The sequence below is a fragment of the Protomyctophum bolini genome (assembly GCF_963924005.1).
Source record: "Protomyctophum bolini genome assembly, chromosome: 8".
Taxonomy (NCBI): Eukaryota; Metazoa; Chordata; class Actinopteri; order Myctophiformes; family Myctophidae; genus Protomyctophum; species Protomyctophum bolini.
The window spans coordinates 48083618-48110648 of record NC_137869.1 but is presented as its reverse complement, the minus strand read 5'-3'; the positions used below and the strand labels follow the sequence as shown (position 1 = coordinate 48110648).

The window sequence follows — 27031 nt, the reverse complement described above, 5'->3', positions numbered from 1 at the left end:
TTACACACACGAACAGTGTTGTCAATGAAGTTACCTATACAATGTTTAATCTGCAACACAATTTGATACAATATGTATTGAGGGTCCCTGCTTCATCTCTCTCTCAGCTAAAGGGTCCTTGGTCAGAAAAACATGAAGACGCCTGCTCTAGTTAGAAATCCTGACACTCCTAGCACAAAACCAGACCTTGAAATGTAGCTGTCCACAGCCAAAGTGAGCTTATTTCAACAGGTTATGTTGTTTTACTTTATACTTTGAGCACCTGCCCTGACCCTCTCTCTAATGGTCTATAAAATACTCACTGACAAATTTACAGGCTGTAGTCACACATGGACTTTCTGGTCTTTGAACCAGCACATAAAACTTAAAATAAAAGTAGGGATAAACGTTTGCCGTACTTGTTATTGTGAGACCAGCAGAGACTGTTGTGGTTGCAATACCTGGACACACATGTACAGTATGAAAATGACTCTACAATTCTAGATTTAATCTTTAAAATAAAATGTAGATAAACTTCTGATGCCGTACTTCTTGTTGTGGGATGAGTAGGAAGTCTAGTAACTGCGGTTGTAGAATCTGTCTCTGAAACTGGTGTGGTTGTACGAGTGCCTTCTCTTTCTGTTGTGACTGCAATACCTGGGGACACAGATAGGAAAATTCAATTAGTATTCTAATAGAACCATTTTTTATCACATATTTTGTTACAGACACAGACTCCACAGATACAAGATTTGATGAAATTCAAATAAGCACTTAAAATATCATCAGACCATTCAGATCAGTACATAAAATAAACTAGAGAAAAACTTTTGGTGCCGTACTTCTTGTGGGACTAGAAATATCTGCAGTTGTAGAATCTGGCTCTGGAACAGGTGTGGTTGAACGAATGCCTTCACTTTCTGTTGTGATTGCAATACCTGGGCACACAGATAGGAACATTCAATTATTTTATTCTAATTGAAAAAAGAATATCTATTTTGTTACAGACACAGACTCCACAACAACAGTTTATGTAATTCAGATAAAGACTTAAAATAAGATCATTCCGATTAGATCAGTACTTAAATAAAACTAGAGATAAACTTTTGCTGCCGTACTTCTTGTGGGATGAGTAATATATGCAGTTGTAGAATCTGGCTCTGGAACTGGTGTGGTTGAACGAATGTCTTCTCTTTTTGTTGTGATTTCAATACCTGGGCACACAGATTGAGAAATTCAACTACTACTGAACAATGTTGATATCCTATTTTGTTACAGGCACATGAAGCTATACACGTACATGAATCCAACATATACTGTAAATGGAAAAGATTGTGTAAACAAACAATCAATAAAACATTAATTTACACAACACGAACACAGTGTTGTCAATGAAGTTACCTATACAATGTTTAATCTGCAACACAATTTGATACAATATGTATTGAGGGTCCCTGCTTCATCTCTCTCTCAGCTAAAGGGTCCTTGGTCAGAAAAACATGAAGACGCCTGCTCTAGTTAGAAATCCTGACACTCCTAGCACAAAACCAGACCTTGAAATGTAGCCGTCCACAGCCAAAGTGAGCATATTTCAACAGGTTATGCTGTTTTACTTTATACTTTGAGCACCTGCCCTGACCCTCTCTCTAATGGTCTATAAAATATTCACTGACAAATTTACAGGCTGTAGTCACACATGGACTTTCTGGTATTTGAACCAGCACATAAAACTTAAAATAAAAGTAGGGATAAACGCTTGCCGTACTTGTTATTGTGGGACCAGCAGAGACTGTTGTGGTTGCAATACCTGGACACACATGTACAGTATGACAATACCTCTACAATTCTAGATTTAATCTTTAAAATAAAATGTAGATAAACTTCTGATGCCGTACTTCTTGTTGTGGGATGAGTAGGAAGTCTAGTAACTGTGGTTGTAGAATCTGTCTCTGAAACTGGTGTGGTTGTACGAGTGCCTTCTCTTTCTGTTGTGACTGCAATACCTGGGGACACAGATAGGAAAATTCTATTAGTATTCTAATTGAACCATTTTTTATCACATATTTTGTTACAGACACAGACTCCACAGATACAAGATTTGATGAAATTCAGATAAGCACTTAAAATATGATCAGAACTTTCAGATTAGTACATAAAATAAACTAGAGAAAAACTTTTGGTGCCGTACTTCTTGTGGTACTAGAAATATCTGCAGTTGTAGAATCTGGCTCTGGAACAGGTGTGGTTGAACGAATGCCTTCACTTTCCGTTGTGATTACAATACCTGGGCACACAGATAAGAACATTCAATTATTTTATTCTAATTGAAAAAAGAATATCTATTTTGTTACAGACACAGACTCCACAACAACAGTTTATGTAATTCAGATAAAGACTTAAAAAAAGACCAGGCCTATTAGATCAGTACTTAAATAAAACTACAGATAAACTTTTGGTGCCGTACTTCTTGTGGGACTAGAAATATCTGCTGTTGTAGAATCTGGCTCTGGAACAGGTGTGGTTGAACGAATGCCTTCACTTTCCGTTGTGATTACAATACCTGGGCACACAGATAAGAACATTCAATTATTTTATTCTAATTGAAAAAAGAATATCTATTTTGTTACAGACACAGACTCCACAACAAGAGTTTATGTAATTCAGATAGAGACTTGAAATAAAATCAGGCCTATTAGATCAGTACTTAAATAAAACTAGAGATAAACTTTTGCTGCCGTACTTCTTGTGGGATGAGTAATATCTGCGGTTGTAGAATCTGGCTCTGGAACTGGTGTGGTTGAACGAATGTCTTCTCTTTTTGTTGTGATTTCAATACCTGGGCACACAGATTGAGAAATTAAATTACTATTGAACAATGTTGATATCCTATTTTGTTACTGGCACATGAGGCTGTGCACGTACATGAATCCAACATATACTGTAAATGGAAAAGATTGCGTAAACAAACAATCAATAAGACATTAATTTACATAACACGAACACAGTGTTGTCAATGAAGTTACATATACAATGTTTAATCTGCAACACAATATGATACAATATGTTGTGAGGGTCCCTGCTTCATCTCTCTCCCAGCTAAAGGGTCCTTGGTCAGAAAAACATTAAGACGCCTGCTCTAGTTAGAAATCCTGACACTCCTAACACAAAACCAGACCTTGAAATGTAGCCGTCCACAGCCAAAGTGAGCATATTTCAACAGGTTATGCTGTTTTATTTTATATACTTTGAGCACCTGCCCTGACCCTCTCTCTAATGGTCTATAAAATACTCACTGACAAATGTACAGGCTGTAGTCAGACATGGACTTTCTGGTCTTTGAACCAGCACTTAAAACTAAACAAATTTGAAATGAGTAATGATGACATTGCATTACCTGGTGGTGAAGTTGCAGTAACTGGTGATGAAGTTGTGTTGAACGATGATGCAGTAGTAATTGAAGCAGTCGTGGGAGCAACTGTTGTAGAAGCTGTACCTTTAGACATATTGTAAATTAATGGAAATGCTGGCAGCAGTTAAAGCAGTAATGTAGCTTCATGTATGTTGTAAATTTGAAAGATTTTTTTTATTTAAAAGCTCATACTTGTAGCAATAACTGTTGATGCATCCACAGGTAGCGAGAAGCTGGACCTGCCATTTCTCACAGCCTCCACTAAAGTGTTAGCCACAGCGTCGATTGTTGGTGCACTAGAGTTGGCATTGTTAAATTGCAGGGTCGCATTTACCACAATTGAACCTTGGCTGTGAAAAGATGATTATTGTTAGTTTTTTGATTTACCACAATTGAACCTTGGCTGTGAAAAGTTGATTATTGTTAGATTTCATAATTATTATGGATTTTGTCATGAACATTTCTATGGTATTTGGTCCAAAAAAGATTATGTCAAGAGCATACCTGAAGCCGTTGATCACAGTTCGATAGAAGTTAGGAAATTGTGTGCTATACACATCGTCCAGCTGGGAAAAGAACACAGAAATATCACGCACACGCACGCACGCACGCACACACACACACACACACACACACACACACACACACACACACACACACACACACACACACGCATGCATGCATATTAGCATTATCCACCCGTAAAAATCTAAATAAAAGTAGTGTAGAAAAGAGTCATCCTGGTGAGCAGCAACAACCCTCCCCTGGCCTATTCCATGGGTTGGACCCACCCACCTCACGTGCTGTCACTCCCTCTCAATCACTAATCACACCTGCTCTCACTCACTCCTCAATCAGTGGCCAGCTACATATACTGCCTGAGTGCCTGTCCAGGCAGTCATTGTTTGGAAGCAGCAGCAGCAACCAGCTGAGAGCCCTCTGCTCTGGAGTCTCAGCAGGCCACGGTTATGCGTCACTGAAGTGAGTCCAGTTAAATTCATGAATGCATATGTTGTACTTTATTGGGTTGTGATGACTAGATAATGACTTATTATGTTTGTAGCTACATGTTTGCCTTGAAGCTCATAGTATAGGTGTGTTTGTAGCTACTTGCTTGCCTTGAAGCTCATTGAAGCTCATAGTTTAGATATGTTTGTGTAATGCAAATGCACATGTGCTTGGGCTATGGTGAACGTCAGGGAAATACATTTATCACAGGCTTAAGAGAATATTCACTTGGTGTATTGTTAATATGGTTGAATTGTATAATAATTATGTGTTTCTATCTTTCATAGTTCAAAACCATAACCTGTGATGCCTCACCATCTCCTTGCTCACTACAAATGCGTATCTGTGCAACGGAACAATAAAAGGCTTTGATGGAACTCTTTTGTATGCATTCTTGCCGATGCACCATGGTGATGCTTACTATCCTGTGAACCTAGAACTCTTATCTAGTTAACAAGTAGAATTAATTCTTTGTAGAGTGGGATATTTGACAGTGGACTTACCGCTGTGGCAACTACGGTTGATAAGTTTTTGAATGCTGCTGAATTTGGATTTTCAAGATCTGCTGTGAAGGTTTGCTCGAGTTTGAATTCCAAATTGATCGTTGCCACTGATGCTGGAGCACAAAGGATAGGACAAAATGAGTTGCTGTAAGTTGTTATTACTAAGGATTAAGTCAGATTAAATTTCAATAAAGATGTATTGAGTCACAGTTGAACTGATTAACTTGATATTTTTATATATTAATCATGGCACAGACACAGCACTTGTGCACAATATGAGTTCATAAACATGGTTTCTGTTTGCGATATAGTGGTAAAGTTGTTTTGACTAATGGTTGAGTTTCTTTACCTGGTCGTGAAGTTGCAGTAACTGGTGATGAAGTTGTGTTGAACGATGATGCAGTAGTAATTGAAGCAGTCGTGGGAGCAACTGTTGTAGAAGCTGTATCTTTAGAAATATTGTAAATTAATGGAAATGCTGGCAGCAGTTAAAGCAGTATTGTAGCTTCATGTATGTTTTAAATTTGAAAGTAAAATAAATGTAATAATATAAACATGTTTTTTGTTTTAGTTTTTTACAACAATTTTCTTCATTTTGTTGAGGAAATACAGAGCCAGATCACTCATAGCATCTCTGAGGATAGAATTCTGTATGAGTGTAGCATTTTGAACTAAACGGGCCACTCCTGAAAACTTTGGAAGGCAATCTTAGCCAATCAGTGTAGAATCTGAGAAATCCAACAGACTCGTCTTGATCACATGACTGACAATCTGTGCGACTAACATAAGCAATGTGTTTTGCAGAAATCGGCCTCATGGTGGCGCTAGAACTGGCAGATGTGGAGGGATGCAGGGACAATGTTTTTCCATGGCCTCTAGGGAGTGCGCATACATAAGTTGTATACAGATCGATGCAGTTATAGCTAAAAACAGGAATTGGCCTGTTATAGTGCCACCGTGAGGCTGATTTGGGGAAAAGAATTGTGGCATGTCGTCCTCGGCCTAGTGGAAATGTGCGTGTATAATTTCACGGAAATTGCACACAGTTTGTGATTTGTGGCATTGTGGAACTGGAAGGACACACGGCCGGGTGGAGACAATAAAAGGGGATAAACGTTTGCCGTACTTGTTATTGTGGGACCAGCAGAGACTGTGGTAGGATCTGTCTCTGGATGTGGTGTGGTTGTCCGACTGCTTCCTGTTTCATTTTCAGTTGCAATACCTGGACAGTGTACACACAGAGATTAAAATGCTACTGTAATTGTCTAATCAAAACAAATGATGGTTTTACTATTAAACTGTTGCTGCCGTACTTGCTGTTGTGGGACCAGGAACTGCAGTTGTCAAATGTGTCTCTGGACTTGGTGTGGTTGTAGGGCTGCCCCCTGTTTCTGTTGTGGTTGCAATACCTGGACACACATGTACAGTATGAAAATGCCTCTACAATTCTAAGAAAACTATTTTGGCTTTCCTACTTTGTGCATGTACACAGACTGCAGATAAAATAATAAGAATGTGTACTTCTCCTTTACACACAACCATACCAAAGTTGTTTGAAGAAGCAGACATTTTCACCTTTAGACCCCTTGCAGGGTTAACATTGCAAAGTTACTAGCGCTGTCACATGAAAGTATTTTGACTTGGCCTACTGCATGGTTACAAATTAAGTGGACTAGCCTTTGTTGTATACAGTATGTACAACAATAATTGTATAATTATCTGCAATATCACATAACATTAATGCATGGAAGGGCTGTCTGGGTGGCACATGGCAAGTGAAAATGTTTTACTCCAATCTTTGTTTCTGGGGGTCCCTGGATTATTTTTTATAGATGCAGCTTTGCGGCCAAATACACAATGATTTTGGGAACAACTCATATAGCAACATTAGGTTTTTCAGAAAACTGTTATAGGATTTAGAAGACATTTGTAGAATCGGCCTCAGGTCTTGACTTAAACAATTGCTGTCGTACTTGCTGTTATAGGAACACTACAGTATATGATAGGCATTCGTAAAAATAGGCATTCGTAAAAAAAAATCACCACAATCCAACAGGCAAAAAAGTAGCAGCCTGCACAAGTTGCTTTTCCCTGCTTGAAAGCTGAAACAAGCCTTGATTTAAAAGTAAAAAAATAATAAGCATTATGTAAACTACACTACTACAGTATGTGTATTCCCCTGTAATCCCCTGGAATACAGAATGTTATACTGACACATAAATTAGTTCCAGATAATTACCTATTTTCTATCAATTACACACAAGACTTGAATTCAGATAGACTTTTTAGTTTTGTCACATTCTGAGCCAATAATTTGATGATCAGGTCATTGGTCAACAGGAGACTCAGTAGGAGACTCAATTGTGTCTCCTACCCATCAGTGTTTTGGCCTGGATTTAATCTTTAAAATAAAATGTAGATAAACTTCTGATGCCGTACTTCTTGTTGTGGGATGAGTAGGAAGTCTAGTAACTGCGGTTGTAGAATCTGTCTCTGAAACTGGTGTGGTTGTACGAGTGCCTTCTCTTTCTGTTGTGACTGCAATACCTGGGGACACAGATAGGAACATTAAATTATTTTATTCTAATTGAAAAAATAATATCTATTTTGTTACAGACACAGACTACACAACAAGAGTTTGTGTAATTCAGATAGACTTAAAATAAAATCAGGCCTATTAGATCAGTACTTAAATAAAACTAGAGATAAACTTTTGCTGCCGTACTTCTTGTGGGATGAGTAATATCTGCGGTTGTAGAATCTGGCTCTGGAACTGGTGTGGTTGAACGAATGTCTTCTCTTTTTGTTGTGATTTCAATACCTGGGCACACAGATTGAGAAATGAAATTACTATTGAACAATGTTGATATCCTATTTTGTTACTGGCACATGAGGCTACACGTACATGAATCCAACATATACTGTAAATGGAAAAGATTGTGTAAACAAACAATCAATAAAACAGTAATTTACATAACACGAACACAGTGTTGTCAATGAAGTTACCTATACAATGTTTAATCTGCAACACAATTTGATACAATATGTAGTGAGGGTCCCTGCTTCATCTCTCTCTCAGCTAAAGGGTCCTTGGTCAGAAAAACATTAAGACGCCTGCTCTAGTTAGAAATCCTGACACTCCTAACACAAAACCAGACCTTGAAATGTAGCCGTCCACTGCCAAAGTGAGCATATTTCAACAGGTTATGCTGTTTTATTTTATATACTTTGAGCACCTGCCCTGACCCTCTCTCTAATGGTCTATAAAATACTCACTGACAAATTTACAGGCTGTAGTCAGACATGGACTTTCTGGTCTTTGAACCAGCACATAAAACTTAAAACTAAACTAAATTTAAATGAGAAATGATGACATTGCATTACCTGGTCGTGAAGTTGCAGTAACTGGTGGTGAAGTTGCAGTAACTGGTGATGAAGTTGTGTTGAACGATGATGCAGTAGTAATTGAAGCAGTTGTGGGAGCAACTGTTGTAGAAGCTGTACTTTTAGAAATATTGTAAATTAATGGAAATGCTGGCAGCAGTTAAAGCAGTAATGTAGCTTCATGTATGTTGTAAATTTGAAAGAAAAATAAATGTAATAATATAAACATGTTTTTTTTTTTTTTTTTTTTTTTTTAATTGTGGCATGTCGTCCTCGGCCTAGTGGAAATTTGCGTGTATAATTTCACGGAAATTGCACACTGTTTGTGATTTGTGGCATTGTGGAACTGGAAGGACACACGGCCTGCAGGTGGAGACAATAAAAGTAGGGATAAACGTTTGCCGTACTTGTTATTGTGGGACCAGCAGAGACTGTGGTAGGATCTGTCTCTGGATATGGTGTGGTTGTCCGACTGCTTCCTGTTTCATTTTCAGTTGCAATACCTGGACAGTGAACACACAGAGATTAAAATGCTACTGTAATTGTCTAATCAAAACAAATGATGGTTTTACTATTAAACTGTTGCTGCCGTACTTGCTGTTGTGGGACCAGGAACTGCAGTTGTCAAATGTGTCTCTGGACTTGGTGTGGTTGTAGGGCTGCCCCCTGTTTCTGTTGTGGTTGCAATACCTGGACACACATGTACAGTATGAAAATGCCTCTACAATTCTAAGCAAACAATTTTGGCTTTCCTACTTTGTCCATGTACACAGACTGCAGAGATAAAATAATAAGAATTTGTACTTCTCCTTTACACACAACCATACCAAAGTTGTTTGAAGAAGCAGACATTTTCACCTTTAGACCCCTTGCAGGGTTAACATTGCAAAGTTACTAGCGCTGTCACATGAAAGTATTTTGACTTGGCCTACTGCATGGTTACAAATTAAGTGGACTAGCCTTTGTTGTATACAGTATGTACAACAATAATTGTATAATTATCTGCAATATCACATAACATTAATGCATGGAAGGGCTGTCTGGGTGGCACATGGCAAGTGAAAATGTTTTACTCCAATCTTTGTTTCTGGGGGTCCCTGGATTATTTTTTATAGATGCAGCTTTGCGGCCAAATACACAATGATTTTGGGAACAACTCATATAGCAACATTAGGTTTTTCAGAAAACTGTTATAGGATTTAGAAGACATTTGTAGAATCGGCCTCAGGTCTTGACTTAAACAATTGCTGTCGTACTTGCTGTTATAGGAACACTACAGTATATGATAGGCATTCGTAAAAATAGGCATTCGTAAAAAAAAATCACCACAATCCAACAGGCAAAAAAGTAGCAGCCTGCACAAGTTGCTTTTCCCTGCTTGAAAGCTGAAACAAGCCTTGATTTTAAAGTAAAAAAATAATAAGCATTATGTAAACTACACTACTACAGTATGTGTATTCCCCTGTAATCCCCTGGAATACAGAATGTTATACTGACACATAAATTAGTTCCAGATAATTACCTATTTTCTATAAATTACACACAAGACTTGAATTCAGATAGACTTTTTAGTTTTGTCACATTCTGAGCCAATAATTTGATGATCAGGTCATCGGTCAACAGGTCAGTAGGAGACTCAATTGTGTCTCCTACCCATCAGTGTGTTTTGGCCTGGATTTAATCTTTAAAATAAAATGTAGATAAACTTCTGATGCCGTACTTCTTGTTGTGGGATGAGTAGGAAGTCTAGTAACTGCGGTTGTAGAATCTGTCTCTGAAACTGGTGTGGTTGTACGAGTGCCTTCTCTTTCTGTTGTGACTGTAATACCTGGGGACACAGATAGGAAAATTCAATTAGTATTCTAATTGAACCATTTTTTATCACATATTTTGTTACAGACACAGACTCCACAACAAGAGTTTATGTAATTCAGATAGAGACTTAAAATAAAATCAGGCCTATTAGATCAGTACTTAAATAAAACTAGAGATAAACTTTTGCTGCCGTACTTCTTGTGGGATGAGTAATATCTGCGGTTGTAGAATCTGGCTCTGGAACTGGTGTGGTTGAACGAATGTCTTCTCTTTTTGTTGTGATTTCAATACCTGCATGGGCACACAGATTGAGAAATAAAATTACTATTGATTGAACAATGTTGATATCCTATTTTGTTACTGGCACATGAGGCTACACGTACATGAATCCAACATATACTGTAAATGGAAAAGATTGTGAAAACAAACAATCAATAAAACATTAATTTACATAACACGAACACAGTGTTGTCAATGAAGTTACCTATACAATGTTTAATCTGCAACACAATTTGATACAATATGTAGTGAGGGTCCCTGCTTCATCTCTATCCCAGCTAAAGGGTCCTTGGTCAGAAAAACATGAAGACGCCTGCTCTAGTTAGAAATCCTGACACTCCTAGCACAAAACCAGACCTTGAAATGTAGCCGTCCACTGCCAAAGTGAGCATATTTCAACAGGTTATGCTGTTTTATTTTATATACTTTGAGCACCTGCCCTGACCCTCTCTCTAATGGTCTATAAAATACTCACTGACAAATTTACAGGCTGTAGTCAGACATGGACTTTCTGGTCTTTGAACCAGCACATAAAACTTAAAACTAAACAAAATTGAAATGAGTAATGATGACATTGCATTACCTGGTCGTGAAGTTACAGTAACTAGTGGTGAAGTTGCAGTAACTGGTGATGAAGTTGTGTTGAACGATGATGCAGTAGTAATTGAAGCAGTTGTGGGAGCAACTGTTGTAGAAGCTGTACCTTTAGAAATATTGTAAATTAATGGAAATGCTGGCAGCAGTTAGAGCAGTAATGTAGCTTCATGTATGTTTTTAATTTAATTTAATAATATAAACATGTTTTTTTGTTTTAGTTTTTTGCAACAATTTTCTTCATTTTGTTGAGGAAATGCAGAGCCAGATCACTCATAGCACCTCATGGTGGCGCTATGACAGGCCGTTGAGGAATATTTGAGGTTTGTCGTTGGCATCCAGGGAGTGTGTGTGCAAAGTTTGGCATGGATCGGGTCAACGGTGCCAGAGATTAGCTGATAACGGACAGACGGAAGGACGGACGGACACACACACGGACGGACCGAAGGATGGACGGAGTGCAAAACATACTCTCCCCCGATGCCTTCGGCCTGGTGGAGACAATGATGGTTTTACTATTATAAACTGTTGCTGCCGTACTTGCTGTTGTGGGACCAGGAACTGCAGTTGTCAAATGTGTCTCTGGGCTTGGTGTGGTTGTAGGGCTGCCCCCTGTTTCTGTTGTGGTTGCAATACCTGGACACACAATGTAAAGTATGAAAATGACTCCTCAATTCTAAGCAAACAATTTTGGCTTTCCTAATTTGTCCATGTACACAGACTGCAGAGATAAAATAATAAGAATTTGTACTTTGTACTCCTTTACACACAACCATACCAAAGTAGTTTGAAGAAGCAGACATTTTCACCTTTAGACCCCTTGCATGGTTAACATTGCAAAGTTACTATAGTGCTGTCACATGAAAGTATTTTGACTTGGCCTAGCTGCATGGTTACAAATTAAGTGGACTAACTAGCCTTTGTATATGTACAAAAATAATTGTATAATTATCTGCAATATCACATAACATTAATGCATGTAAGGGCTGTCTGGGTGGCACATAAGGCAAGTGAAAATGTTGTACTCCAATCTTGTACAGCACATCGATTGGTTTTGTTCATCGAGTTAATTTATACACTCGGACTTTACAGTTCTGTTCTTGAGAGATTAAGGTTGGGGTAGCAGAGATAAATATAAGATATTGTATGGTGTGTCCGTGGCCTATGCATATCCTTGAAAAGAAAATGTATGTTTACTGCTGTAGGCCTACTACATAAAGTGTCTGCACCAGCCATGGGGTTTAGTCATTATACGTCTAAGTGTTGTGTGCATATTATTTTAGTGATTTTTACATTTTTATGACAGACAAAACAAAAACAAACAGACAGCTCAGCTCAGACACGTTGCAGAACAAAGGACACAGATATACACACATACACGTACCTACATCGGACCATAAAATACAAACATAAAAATACACAATATACTGTATATGGACACATGGTGCTTGACAGTCTAGATGGGAACGGCTACCCCGAGAAAAAATTATAAAAATAATAATAGTATTAATATCCACAGCAGAAGGTAGAAAGTAAATTTAAATAAAGTAAATAAACAGGAATGATGATCCTATCCATCAAGGTTAGTGGTAACACTTCTGTCAAGGAACCCTATGGTCAAGGTGGCAGGCTGGCAGTTATTGAGGGCCAATAAATCGCAAATATGGATCCCATATTTTATTTATTTAATTTTATCTGTTGTGGAGCATAGCAGGCAGGTTAAAAATTCCAACGGCATGCACTGCATGATTATTTTGTGCCAGTCATTCTTTACCTATAGCTGTGGTTGTAGGAAGGATGGTGGTGGTACCTGGAGCGGGTGTAGTTGGTGTGGCTGTTGCAACTGGTAGTGGTGACAGGCCAGCACAGGTGACGCTCAGGTCACTGTTAGTCCCAGAGGACGTGAAGGTGACAAATCCTGGCTGGTCGCTGCTGATGTGACTGTTGATCCAATCCTGGTACCGAGACACTCTGGCATAGACTCCAGGCAAATTAGGCAGGGCACAACCCCGACCCCAGCTCACTATTCCAGACTGAACCCAGCGAGAACCTTCTTTGCTCACCATTGGACCTCCTGAATCTCCCTGTCGTGTAGGGAAACACATGCTGTATTAAAACAATGACAAAAACTATGAGGAGGAAATGCTCACAATGAACACAACCATTCAAATGATCACCTGAATCGAGTCCTTCCGTCCATCAGTGAAGCCAGCACAGATCATATTGTCAGTGATGGCGCCCACTCTATAGTCACAATTACACTGTCTGTTCCCCACCACTGGAACCTCCACCTCCTGAAGGTTTTTCGGGGAAGGAAGGGCAACTAAAGAGACACAAAGTTAGTTCCATGAGCAAATTATCATATCAAACTTATTTATTTTCTTTCATCACAGTCACCTTTACACTGTACTCACGTCCAGATCCAATTTTACCCCAGCCGGTGATCCAGCTGTCGATGCCACTGTAGAAGGTGCTCCCCGATGCTGCCAGGCAGACTGGTCGGATATGGCTGGTAAAAGTCACCGTTGATGAAAGTTTCAGGAGAGCGATGTCATTATTATATATGGTATCATTATGATAGTCGGGGTGGCGGATGATCTGGCTAACCGACCGAGAGACCTCGTTAGGATTGGATAGTTCTTGACTCTGCCGACCCAGATAAACAGTGAGACCAGATGGTACGGTGTTACTAGGAATAAAGAAAAAAGGCAATCCATAATTAGCACAATATTCACTTTCCTTTTCAAGTATTAATTAAATGGTCTCAGAGACTCTTGCTGATAATAACACCCCACCTTGTGAAGCAGTGAGCAGCTGACATCACCCATTCATTGTTAATAAGAGATCCTCCACAGAAGTGACTTGGAAAAGTACTATTTGAATGTAGACTGGCCTGCCACGGCCAGCTCCCTGCAGGAGCGTCCTCACCTCCAACTATCCTGGTGTTCAGAGGAGGCCGGCCGCACACTGAGAGAGACACAACCGTCAATTGATCTGGGTTGCAAAGCCAATAGAGTAATGCATAATTTATGCTCTCTATCATACGATGAAGTATTAATTCCGCACGACACACACACACGCACACACACACACGCACACACACATACACACGCACGTGTATAATTTTGTGTATAATGTGCGTATAATTTCACAGAAATTGCACACTGTGTTTGTGATTTGTGGCATTTTTTCGAAATGGACCAATCGTGTGAGCTTTGGAAGCCAATCTTAGCCAATCAGGATGGAAGATGGGAAATGGTGTCGCTCCGTGTTGACCACATGACTATGGAGATAGTGTATACCGAATTGTGTGATGTATGGACAAAATGTGTACGAGTAATCTACAGAAATATGTTTTGCCTAAATCGGCCTCATGGTGGCGCTATAACAGGCCGTTGAGGAATATTTGGGGCAGAGGTTCGTCGTTGGCATCCAGGGAGTGTGTGTGAAAAGTTTGGCATGGATCGGGCCAACGGTGCCGGAGATTAGCTGGTAACGGATGGACGGAAAGACGGACGGACACACACACGGACGGACGGAGTGGAAAACATACTCCCCCCCCATGCCTTCGGCCTGGTGGAGACAATGATTGTTTTACTATTAAACAGTTGCTGCCGTACTTGCTGTTGTGGGACCAGGAACTGCAGTTGTCAAATGTGTCTCTGGACTTGGTGTGGTTGTAGGGCTGCCCCCTGTTTCTGTTGTGGTTGCAATACCTGGACACACATGTACAGTACAGTGTGAAAATGCCTCTACAATTCTAAGCAAACAATTTTGGCTTTCCTACTTTGTCCATGTACACAGACTGCAGAGATAAAATAATAAGAATTTGTACTTCTCCTTTACACACAACCATACCAAAGTTGTTTGAAGTATCAGACATTTTCACCTTTAGACCCCTTGCAGGGTTAACATTGCAAAGTTACTAGCACTGTCACAGGAAAGTATTCTTACTTGGCCTACTGCATGGTTACAAATTAAGTGGACTAACTAGCCTTTGTTGTATATGTACAAAGATAATTGTATAATTATCTGCAATATCACATAACATTAATGCATGGAAGGGCTGTCTGCGTGGCACATATGGCAAGTGAAAATGTTTTACTCCAATCTTGTACAGCACATCGATTGGTTGTAGGAAGGATGGTGGTGGTACCTGGAGCGGGTGTAGTTGGACTTGGTGTGGTTGTAGGGCTGCCCCCTGTTTCTGTTGTGGTTGCAATACCTGGACACACATGTACAGTACAGTATGAAAATGCCTCTACAATTCTAAGCAAACAATTTTGGCTTTCCTACTTTGTCCATGTACACAGACTGCAGAGATAAAATAATAAGAATTTGTACTTCTCCTTTACACACAACCATACTAAAGTTGTTTGAAGTAGCAGACATTTTCACCTTTAGACCCCTTGCAGGGTTAACATTGCAAAGTTAATTACTAGCACTGTCACAGGAAAGTATTTTGACTTGGCCTACTGCATGGTTACAAATTAAGTGGACTAACTAGCCTTTGTTGTATATGTACAAAGATAATTGTATAATTATCTGCAATATCACATAACATGAATGCATGGAAGGGCTGTCTGCGTGGCACATATGGCAAGTGAAAATGTTTTACTCCAATCTTGTACAGCACATCGATTGGTTGTAGGAAGGATGGTGGTGGTACCTGGAGCGGGTGTAGTTGGTGTAGCTGTTGCAACTGGTAGTGGTGACAGGCCAGCACAGGTGACGCTCAGGTCACTGTTAGTCCCAGAGGACGTGAAGGTGACAAATCCTGGCTGGTCGCTGCTGATGTGACCGTTGATCCAATCCTGGTACCGAGACACTCTGGCATAGACTCCAGGCAAATTAGGCAGGGCACAACCCCGACCCCAGCTCACTATTCCAGACTGAACCCAGCGAGAACCTTCTTTGCTCACCATTGGGCCTCCTGAATCTCCCTGTCGTGTAAGGAAACACATGCTGTATTAAAACAATGAGATATTTTCCGGGAAGAAATACTCACAATGAACAGAACCATTCAAATGATCACCTGACACGAGTCCTTCCCTCCATCAGTGAAGCCAGCACAGATCATATTGTCAGTGATGGCGCCCACTCCAAGGTCACAATTACACTGTCTGTTCCCCACCACTGGAACCTCCACCTCCTGGATGTTTTTCGGGGAAGGAAGGGCAACTAGGGAGACACAAAGTTAGTTTCATGAGCAAATTATCATATCAACCGTATTTCTTTTCTTTCATCACAGTCACTGAGTTCATTTCTGTATGGTGGTTTCTTTGTTGTTTTATTGTAATTCACCTGGTTTGAAATGCTACCATTAAAATGGACCTTTACTGTACTGTACTCACGTCCAGATCCAATTTTACCCCAGCCGGTGATCCAGCTGTCGATGCCACTGTAGAAGGTGCTCCCCGATGCTGCCAGGCAGACTGGTCGGATATGGCTGGTAAAAGTCACCGGTGATGAAAGTTTCAGGAGAGCGATGTCATTATTATATATGGTAACATTGTGATAGTCGGGGTGGCGGATGATCTGGCTAACCGACCGAGAGACCTCGTTAGGATTGGATAGTTCTTGACTCTGCTGACCCAGATAAACAGTGAGACCAGATGGTACGGTGTTACTAGGAATAAAGAAAAAAGGCAATCCATAATTAGCACAATATTCACTTTCCTTTTCAAGTATTAATGAAATGGTCTCAGAGACTCTTGCTGATAATAACACCCCACCTTGTGAAGCAGTGAGCAGCTGACATCACCCATTCATTGTTAATAAGAGATCCTCCACAGAAGTGACTTGGAAAAGTACTATTTGAATGTAGACTGGCCTGCCACGGCCAGCTCCCTGCAGGAGCGTCCTCACCTCCAACTATCCTGGTGTTCAGAGGAGGCCGGCCGCACACTGAGAGAGACACAACCGTCAATTGATCTGGGTTGCAAAGCCAATAGAGTAATGCATAATTTATGCTCTCTATCATACGATGAAGTATTAATTCCGCGGCACACACACACACACACACACACACACACACACACACACACACACACACACACACACACACACGCACGTGTATAATTTTGTGTATAATGTGCGTGTATAATTTCACAGAAATTGCACACTGTGTTTGTGATTTGTGGCATTTTTTCGAAATGGACCAATCGTGTGAGCTTTGGAAGCCAATCTTAGCCAATCAGGATGGAAGATGGGAAATGGTGCCGCTCCGTGTTGACCACATGACTATGGAGATAGTGTATACCGAATTGTGTGATGTATGGACAAAATGTGTACGAGTAATCTACAGAAATATGTTTTGCCTAAATCAGCCTCATGGTGACGCTATAACAGGCCGTTGAGGAATATTTGGGGCAGAGGTTCGTCGTTGGCATCCAGGGAGTGTGTGTGAAAAGTTTGGCATGGATCGGGCCAACGGTGCCGGAGATTAGCTGATAACGGATGGACGGAAGGACGGACGGACACACACACGGACGGACCAAAGGATGGACAGAGTGCAAAACATACTCCCCCCCATGCCTTCGGCCTGGTGGAGACAATGATTGTTTTACTATTAAACTGTTGCTGCCGTACTTGCTGTTGTGCGACCAGGAACTGAAGTTGTCAAATGTGTCTCTGGACTTGGTGTGGTTGTAGGGCTGCCCCCTGTTTCTGTTGTGGTTGCAATACCTGGACACACATGTACAGTACAGTGTGAAAATGCCTCTACAATTCTAAGCAAACAATTTTGGCTTTCCTACTTTGTCCATGTACACAGACTGCAGAGATAAAATAATAAGAATTTGTACTTCTCCTTTACACACAACCATACCAAAGTTGTTTGAAGTATCAGACATTTTCACCTTTAGACCCCTTGCAGGGTTAACATTGCAAAGTTACTAGCACTGTCACAGGAAAGTATTCTTACTTGGCCTACTGCATGGTTACAAATTAAGTGGACTAACTAGCCTTTGTTGTATATGTACAAAGATAATTGTATAATTATCTGCAATATCACATAACATTAATGCATGGAAGGGCTGTCTGCGTGGCACATATGGCAAGTGAAAATGTTTTACTCCAATCTTGTACAGCACATCGATTGGTTGTAGGAAGGATGGTGGTGGTACCTGGAGCGGGTGTAGTTGGACTTGGTGTGGTTGTAGGGCTGCCCCCTGTTTCTGTTGTGGTTGCAATACCTGGACACACATGTACAGTACAGTATGAAAATGCCTCTACAATTCTAAGCAAACAATTTTGGCTTTCCTACTTTGTCCATGTACACAGACTGCAGAGATAAAATAATAAGAATTTGTACTTCTCCTTTACACACAACCATACTAAAGTTGTTTGAAGTAGCAGACATTTTCACCTTTAGACCCCTTGCAGGGTTAACATTGCAAAGTTAATTACTAGCACTGTCACAGGAAAGTATTTTGACTTGGCCTACTGCATGGTTACAAATTAAGTGGACTAACTAGCCTTTGTTGTATATGTACAAAGATAATTGTATAATTATCTGCAATATCACATAACATTAATGCATGGAAGGGCTGTCTGCGTGGCACATATGGCAAGTGAAAATGTTTTACTCCAATCTTGTACAGCACATCGATTGGTTGTAGGAAGGATGGTGGTGGTACCTGGAGCGGGTGTAGTTGGTGTAGCTGTTGCAACTGGTAGTGGTGACAGGCCAGCACAGGTGACGCTCAGGTCACTGTTAGTCCCAGAGGACGTGAAGGTGACAAATCCTGGCTGGTCGCCGCTGATGTGACCGTTGATCCAATCCTGGTACCGAGACACTCTGGCATAGACTCCAGGCAAATTAGGCAGGGCACAACCCCGACCCCAGCTCACTATTCCAGATTGAACCCAGCGAGAACCTTCTTTGCTCACCATTGGGCCTCCTGAATCTCCCTGTCGTGTAAGGAAACACATGCTGTATTAAAAAACAATGAGATATTTTCCGGGAAGAAATACTCACAATGAACAGAACCATTCAAATGATCACCTGACACGAGTCCTTCCCTCCATCAGTGAAGCCAGCACAGATCATATTGTCAGTGATGGCGCCCACTCCAAGGTCACAATTACACTGTCTGTTCCCCACCACTGGAACCTCCACCTCCTGGATGTTTTTCGGGGAAGGAAGGGCAACTAGGGAGACACAAAGTTAGTTTCATGAGCAAATTATCATATCAACCGTATTTCTTTTCTTTCATCACAGTCACTGAGTTCATTTCTGTATGGTGGTTTCTTTGTTGTTTTATTGTAATTCACCTGGTTTGAAATGCTACCATTAAAATGGACCTTTACTGTACTGTACTCACGTCCAGATCCAATTTTACCCCAGCCGGTGATCCAGCTGTCGATGCCACTGTAGAAGGTGCTCCCCGATGCTGCCAGGCAGACTGGTCGGATATGGCTGGTAAAAGTCACCGGCGATGAAAGTTTCAGGAGAGCGATGTCATTATTATATATGGTATCATTGTGATAGTCGGGGTGGCGGATGATCTGGCTAACCGACCGAGAGACCTCGTTAGGATTGGATAGTTCTTGACTCTGCCGACCCAGATAAACAGTGAGACCAGATGGTACGGTGTTACTAGGAATAAAGAAAAAAGGCAATCCATAATTAGCACAATATTCACTTTCCTTTTCAAGTATTAATGAAATGGTCTCAGAGACTCTTGCTGATAATAACACCCCACCTTGTGAAGCAGCGAGCAGCGGACATCACCCATTCATTGTTAATAAGAGATCCTCCACAGAAGTGACTTGGAAAAGTACTAGATGAATGTAGACTGGCCTGCCACGGCCAGCTCCCTGCAGGAGCGTCCTCACCTCCAACTATCCTGGTGTTCAGAGGAGGCCGGCCGCACACTGAGAGAGACACAACCGTCAATTGATCTGGGTTGCAAAGCCAATAGAGTAATGCATAATTTATGCTCTCTATCATACGATGAAGTATTAATTCCGCGCGGCACACACACACGCACGTGTATAATTTTGTGTATAATGTGCGTGTATAATTTCACAGAAATTGCACACTGTGTTTGTGATTTGTGGCATTTTTTCGAAATGGACCAATCGTGTGAGCTTTGGATGCCAATCTTAGCCAATCAGGATGGAAGATGGGAAATGGTGCCGCTCCGTGTTGACCACATGACTATGGAGATAGTGTATACCGAATTGTGTGATGTATGGACAAAATGTGTACGAGTAATCTACAGAAATATGTTTTGCCTAAATCGGCCTCATGGTGGCGCTATAACAGGCCGTTGAGGAATATTTGGGGCAGAGGTTCGTCGTTGGCATCCAGGGAGTGTGTGTGAAAAGTTTGGCATGGATCGGGCCAACGGTGCGGAGATTATCTGATAACGGATGGACAGACGGAAGGACGGACGGACACACACACGGACGGACGGAAGGACGGACGGACGGAGTGCAAAACATACTCTCCCCCCATGCCTTCGGCCTGGTGGAGACAATGATGGTTTTACTATTAAACTGTTGCTGCCGTACTTGCTGTTGTGGGACCAGAAACTGCAGTTGTCAAATGTGTCTCTGGACTTGGTGTGGTTGTAGGGCTGCCCCCTGTTTCTGTTGTGGTTGCAATACCTGGACACACATGTACAGTACAGTATGAAAATGCCTCTACAATTCTAAGCAAACAATTTTGGCTTTCCTACTTTGTCCATGTACACAGACTGCAGAGATAAAATAATAAGAATTTGTACTTCTCCTTTACACACAACCATACTAAAGTTGTTTGAAGTAGCAGACATTTTCACCTTTAGACCCCTTGCAGGGTTAACATTGCAAAGTTAATTACTAGCACTGTCACAGGAAAGTATTTTGACTTGGCCTACTGCATGGTTACAAATTAAGTGGACTAACTAAGCTTTGTTGTATACCGGTATGTACAAAGATAATTGTATAATTATCTGCAATATCACATAACATTAATGCATGGAAGGGCTGTCTGCGTGGCACATATGGCAAGTGAAAATGTTTTACTCCAATCTTGTACAGCACATCGATTGGTTGTAGGAAGGATGGTGGTGGTACCTGGAGCGGGTGTAGTTGGTGTAGCTGTTGCAACTGGTAGTGGTGACAGGCCAGCACAGGTGACGCTCAGGTCACTGTTAGTCCCAGAGGACGTGAAGGTGACAAATCCTGGCTGGTCGCCGCTGATGTGACCGTTGATCCAATCCTGGTACCGAGACACTCTGGCATAGACTCCAGGCAAATTAGGCAGGGCACAACCCTGACCCCAGCTCACTATTCCAGACTGAACCCAGCGAGAACCTTCTTTGCTCACCATTGGGCCTCCTGAATCTCCCTGTCGTGTAAGGAAACACATGCTGTATTAAAACAATTAGATATTTTCCGGGAAGAAATACTCACAATGAACACAACCATTCAAATGATCACCTGACACGAGTCCTTCCCTCCATCAGTGAAGCCAGCACAGATCATATTGTCAGTGATGGCGCCCACTCCAAGGTCACAATTACACTGTCTGTTCCCCACCACTGGGACCTCCACCTCCTGGATGTTTTTCGGGGAAGGAAGGGCAACTAGGGAGACACAAAGTTAGTTTCATGAGCAAATTATCATATCAACCGTATTTCTTTTCTTTCATCACAGTCACTGAGTTCATTTCTGTATGGTGGTTTCTTTGTTGTTTTATTGTAATTCACCTGGTTTGAAATGCTACCATTAAAATGGACCTTTACTGTACTGTACTCACGTCCAGATCCAATTTTACCCCAGCCGGTGATCCAGCTGTCGATGCCACTGTAGAAGGTGCTCCCCGATGCTGCCAGGCAGACTGGTCGGATATGGCTGGTAAAAGTCACCGGTGATGAAAGTTTCAGGAGAGCGATGTCATTATTATATATGGTATCCTTGTAATAGTCGGGGTGGCGGATGATCTGGCTAACCGACCGAGAGACCTCGTTAGGATTGGATAGTTCTTGACTCTGCCGACCCAGATAAACAGTGAGACCAGATGGTACGGTGTTACTAGGAATAAAGAAAAAAGGCAATCCAAAATTATCACAATATTCACTTTCCTTTTGCAAGTATTAATGAAATGGTCTCAGAGACTCTTGCTGATAATAACACCCCACCTTGTGAAGCAGTGAGCAGCGGACATCACCCATTCATTGTTAATAAGAGATCCTCCACAGAAGTGACTTGGAGAAGTACTAGATGAATGTAGACTGGCCTGCCACGGCCAGCTCCCTGCAGGAGCGTCCTCACCTCCAACTATCCTGGTGTTCAGAGGAGGCAGGCCGCACACTAAGAGAGACACAACCGTCAATTGATCTGGGTTGCAAAGCCAATAGAGTAATGCATAATTTATGCTCTCTATCATACGATGAAGTATTAATCCCGCGCGACACACACACACTGCCCTTCTTTGTTTTCTTGGAAAAATAACATAATGGGAACTATGCACAAAAACTATGGACAAAACCACAAAACTGTGAAAAACTGTGATGTGACAATAAAGCTGATTCTGATTATGTCGCTTAATCACTTTGACAGGATTCTATACTAGATTATCGGGTTCTTCTGAAACACATCTCTTTGCCCAAAATAGGCAAACTAGAATGCCAGTTCAAACTAGAATGCCAGTTCATGACAGTAGTTTATTGTCATGGTTTGATTCCTGCTACATTTCCATGTCAGCCACTCTCCATTCCGACTCAGTCCTTGTCACACACCTGTCCCCACTCCCTCTCCAGCCCAACAGTGCCATGCCCCTTCCACACCTTTGAACGGCAATTAACCCTGCTCCCTAACCTAACCCTAGGAGCTCAAGCTTGATTGTCTTTTTGCTCACTTCTTAAAACAAACTTAAAACAACAAATTGGTGTTAAAAAAAAGTAAGCTAGCTAATGGGAAGTGAATTGTTCAATTTGAAAGTGTTTGGTTGGTGTAGCAGATTGTACAATAAACTTGCACATTTATATTTATATTGAATTACTAACATACCACTATACCAATATACTACACATGCCTGTATTTATATATTGATCCATATCCTTGTTGATACTTGGAAGGTACATATACATACCTACCACAATAAGCCCTTTTCACTGGTGATAGATTCCACGTAATATTGATCTGCAGATGATTCAGACCATAATGCTAACCCAGGTCAGTCGAAATGCAGGTAAGCAGGTCTGAAAAGCCCACTGCCGTGCGAGGGCCGAGGGCTCAGTCTTTCTTCAAAAATAAATAAAACTACTATGCTCTGCCGGATAGAAATTATTTTATTTAATCTACTGTGCCAGTGGAATTTAGCTTACAATTTGTTTTTAAGTCTTTATACTATTTGCTGTTTTTTTTGGTGACAGAGCACTTTCCAGAGAGCACACACACACACACACACACACACACACGCACACACACACACACACACACACACACACACACACACACACACAATGTATTATTTATTTTCTTTCGTAAGTTCTGGTATAGATTTCAACTTACCAGACGCCACCATACCTCCAGGCGCCACCATACCTTCAAAATAAAGGGAAAAAAGAAGAAAAGAGTGTTAATTTAGTGCGTACGTTAAATGTAGGGTCAGGTTTAATGTACAATCTTCTACACCAATGAACCACTTTCACACGTCTGTATGCAGTCTGAGTTCCGACCTGAGGCCGTAGTCTGCTGGTTGTTACTGAGTAAAGACCAATAATTAGACTTTGCTGTCAGGGCTCCTCGGCTCTGGAATGACCTGCCCTATAGGAGCTCAAGCTTGATTGTCTTTTTGCTCACTTCTTTTTTTTTTGTTATCAAATGTTTTTTATTTAAGACAAAAAATCACAATAAAACAAGTTAACGCCATGAATGAATAAAGAAAACAAAACACATATAAAAAATAACACATAATATAACAGTGAAAGAAAGAAACACAAAAACAAACAAACAATCCCAACAACCCCTCCCCCCGGGACCAAAGATGCCACAAAATGTCAGGACTCCTACCACTGTGCAATGGGAAAATAATAATAATAATGACTAAATCATTTCCTTAACCAAATCTGCAATACCAGACCAAATATCAATGTTTTCCTCTTTCGCTCCGTGCAATCTTGCTGTTGACAATTCCATTATAGATGACTAGAATTTCTAGAACTATGGGAAGAAGGAAATTGCGGGAGTTGACTCCACATGTAGTAACGGATGGGTTATTAGTTACTTCCCTGCGTAAATAAAAAATAAAAAAATAAAATAAAGAAAGGTACCTTTCAAAAGCTATAGAAGTCAGCCTGGTACAGACGAAGGGGACATCACTGTATGTAGCCTCAATTACATTTTGTAACTATTTTCAGCAATGGGATGATAGTTTTATTTGGTGGGTATGAGCTGGTCGTTTTGAAAGTAGCTCTCAAGTAAAAAAAAGTGTGGCCAGCCCTGGTATAGATGATTATATATATATATATTCATTCCGTCGGTAAATCCCTGTAGGCTACCCACATATTGGTTATGCATTTCACTTGAACTAATGTTGTGTTTGCACGTGCACGTGTGGAGAAAGACAGAGTGATTTAATGAAACTGAAGATTCTAACGTCCTGTATTGATAGTCTATATTAGCCCAATATTGCCGTTACGCATTTCACTTGAATAATGTTGTGTGCGCACGTGCGTGTGCAGAGAAAGACAGTTATTTAATGAAACTCAAGATTATAAGTCCTGTCTCGCCGCCGTATAGCCTGCATGGCTGTGTGTGTGTGTGTGTGTGTGTGTGTGTGGCGTGGCGAGAGAGAGAGAGAGAGAGATCGTGGCTTCCAGGCGTGCGTGTGTGTGTGTGCAAGCCAGGCGTGCGTGTGAGTGCAGGCGTGTGTATGTGTGCTCGGCAGTTGGCTGGCAGGCGAAAATAGCCAAAGCGATCCGTGTGATCGTAATATTTAGGCACAAACCAAGTACTGACAAAGAACAATGTTGATGTAACTAAGGGATTCGCTGAGTGAATTTTATTTTAAATACAGAGATTTAGAAGGAATAAGCAAAATTCCTCTCCTTCCTTGTTTCTGTTCTCCTGGGGCAGATCAGATTCTGAATTTCTGAGAGCTAGTGTGGGCCTATTAGAAGACAGGGCAGTGTTGCCAGGTTTGCGAATTGTAAGCGAGTTGTAGTGTGTGTAAGTAGCGTGGTTTAAAGGCCTTGTTTCTGGGCCTGTTGGGGCAACAGCATAGGCAACAGTGGTTAGTGTTCCGTGTAGGGAAGGCTCGGGGGTGTGGGTGATTGGGGCGATAATGTTTGTATTAAACAAATGCATTGGCGGCGTGAGTGTGGAAGGGAGGCATTATTGGTGGCAGTGCAAAGACCATTGTTTGGCGGGTGGTGTTCAGTGTTGGTGAGGGGCGACATAGGAGGAGATAGCGTTGCAACACTGCGAAGGGTAAGTGTGTGACGTCACTGCCGTGTGAGTGTGTGTGGGTGTAGTGTGTAAGATGGTGTTGTGGGTGTTGCAATAGCGACGTAGCTGTTGTGGCTTTGGGTTTCTTTTGGGTACAACTTATTGGGTACAACTTTTGGGTACAACTTCTCTAATGTATAATAGATATCTAGAAAGGTCAAAGCCCATTGGCGAAATGTCAATGAATGAGGTGGTTTCCAGTGCGAAGAAACGATCTTCTTTGCGGCCGTTACACCAGCAAAGAAGACACGAATACAGGTATCATTTAATGGCAATTTGACAATACATCGTTTAATATGAATAGAGATGGGGAGGGTGTAATGTTAATTTGTAGAATAATCGAAAGATTAGCAGCAACCAAATTTCAAAAGGTGAGGCCACTCGGACACTCCCACACCATATGAAACAATGTACCTATGGTGTTCGAAGTGCAGAAAGTGCAGTTGTGATTATTTTAAATCCTCATAGCACACAATCGTCCGATTGTGTGTCAAGTACGTCAAGTACATCCGATTTTTTGCTCACTTCTTAAAACAAACCAAGTGGTTGGTTGGCGTAGCAGATTGTACAATAAACTTGCACCTATATTTATATTTATATTTAATTTAATTTACTAACATACCATTATACCAATATACTACACATGCCTGTATGTATATATTGATCCATATCCTTGTTGGTACTTGGTAGGTATACATACAGTACCTACCACAATAAGTCCTTTTCACTGGTGTTAGATTGCACGTAATATTGATCTGCAGATTCATACCATAATGCTAACCCATAGGTCAGTCGAAGTGCAGGCAAGCAGGTCAGGTCTTTATTCAAAAATAAATAAAACTACTTTGCTCTGCCGGATATACATTATTTTCCAGGGAGTGCACACACACACACACACACACACACACACACACACACACACACGTATGCATGTATTATTTCTTATAATGTATTTTATCCATATCCTGTATATTCTTATGTATTCGTAAGTTCTGGTATAGATTTCAACTTACCAGACGCCACCATACCTCCAGACGCCACCATACCTGCAAAATAAAGGGAAATTTTTTTAATAAATGAAAAGAAAATATACGAATAGCCACAGAATTTAGTTACATTTCCAGTACTGTCAATAATGTACTTACTTATCCATAAAAGCAACACAGGCAACATGATTGGCAGAATTCCAAGCCCATTCACCAGCCTGTTCACAACACAAGTGGTCAAATTATTTGAATATATATTTTTGTTAGTAGATCTAATAGTTTGGTCAGGAGTCTTCACGTTTCTCTGGTCAAGGACGATTTACCTGAGAGAGATGAAGCAGGACCCCCACATATAACATAGTGTATTTTATTAGAATTGTGTTATATTTAACTTTTGTTTTGAGAAAGCTTCCATACCACTTGATCTTTTTCAAAGCTAGATCACCATATTCCAGTGGTTGTTTCATTAATGTCTGCTGACCATTGAGAGATTATTTTAAAGGTAGGACAAGTGATTTTCTTTTTGTTCAAATAAGTGTTAAATTGCTCTATATTCTGATAAGAATCATCGCTATATACAGGTGTTTGTTCACTAACAGATGTCGCCCCTGTCTGTCCAGCTCTAA

At 40.9% G+C, this 27031-nt stretch overlaps 1 protein-coding gene across 1 annotated transcript; it reads right to left on the bottom strand.

Moving 5' to 3' along the window:
• Positions 1-554: 554 nt before the first annotated feature.
• LOC308320321 (transmembrane protease serine 9-like) lies at positions 555-26463 on the bottom strand (the record flags this gene model as incomplete). Its single annotated transcript, XM_080770634.1, has 25 exons — positions 555-636; positions 3374-3472; positions 3893-3954; positions 7339-7446; positions 8856-8973; positions 10961-11080; positions 11512-11607; positions 12829-13055; positions 13149-13294; positions 13386-13660; positions 13767-13938; positions 15641-15914; positions 16007-16152; positions 16326-16600; positions 16707-16878; positions 18612-18885; positions 18980-19125; positions 19299-19573; positions 19680-19851; positions 21040-21313; positions 21406-21551; positions 21725-21999; positions 22107-22278; positions 23482-23514; positions 26433-26463. 25 exons carry the CDS (start codon positions 26461-26463, stop codon positions 555-557), a joined length of 4170 nt encoding a protein of 1389 aa, XP_080626760.1.
• Between the last annotated feature and the right edge of the window lie 568 nt (positions 26464-27031).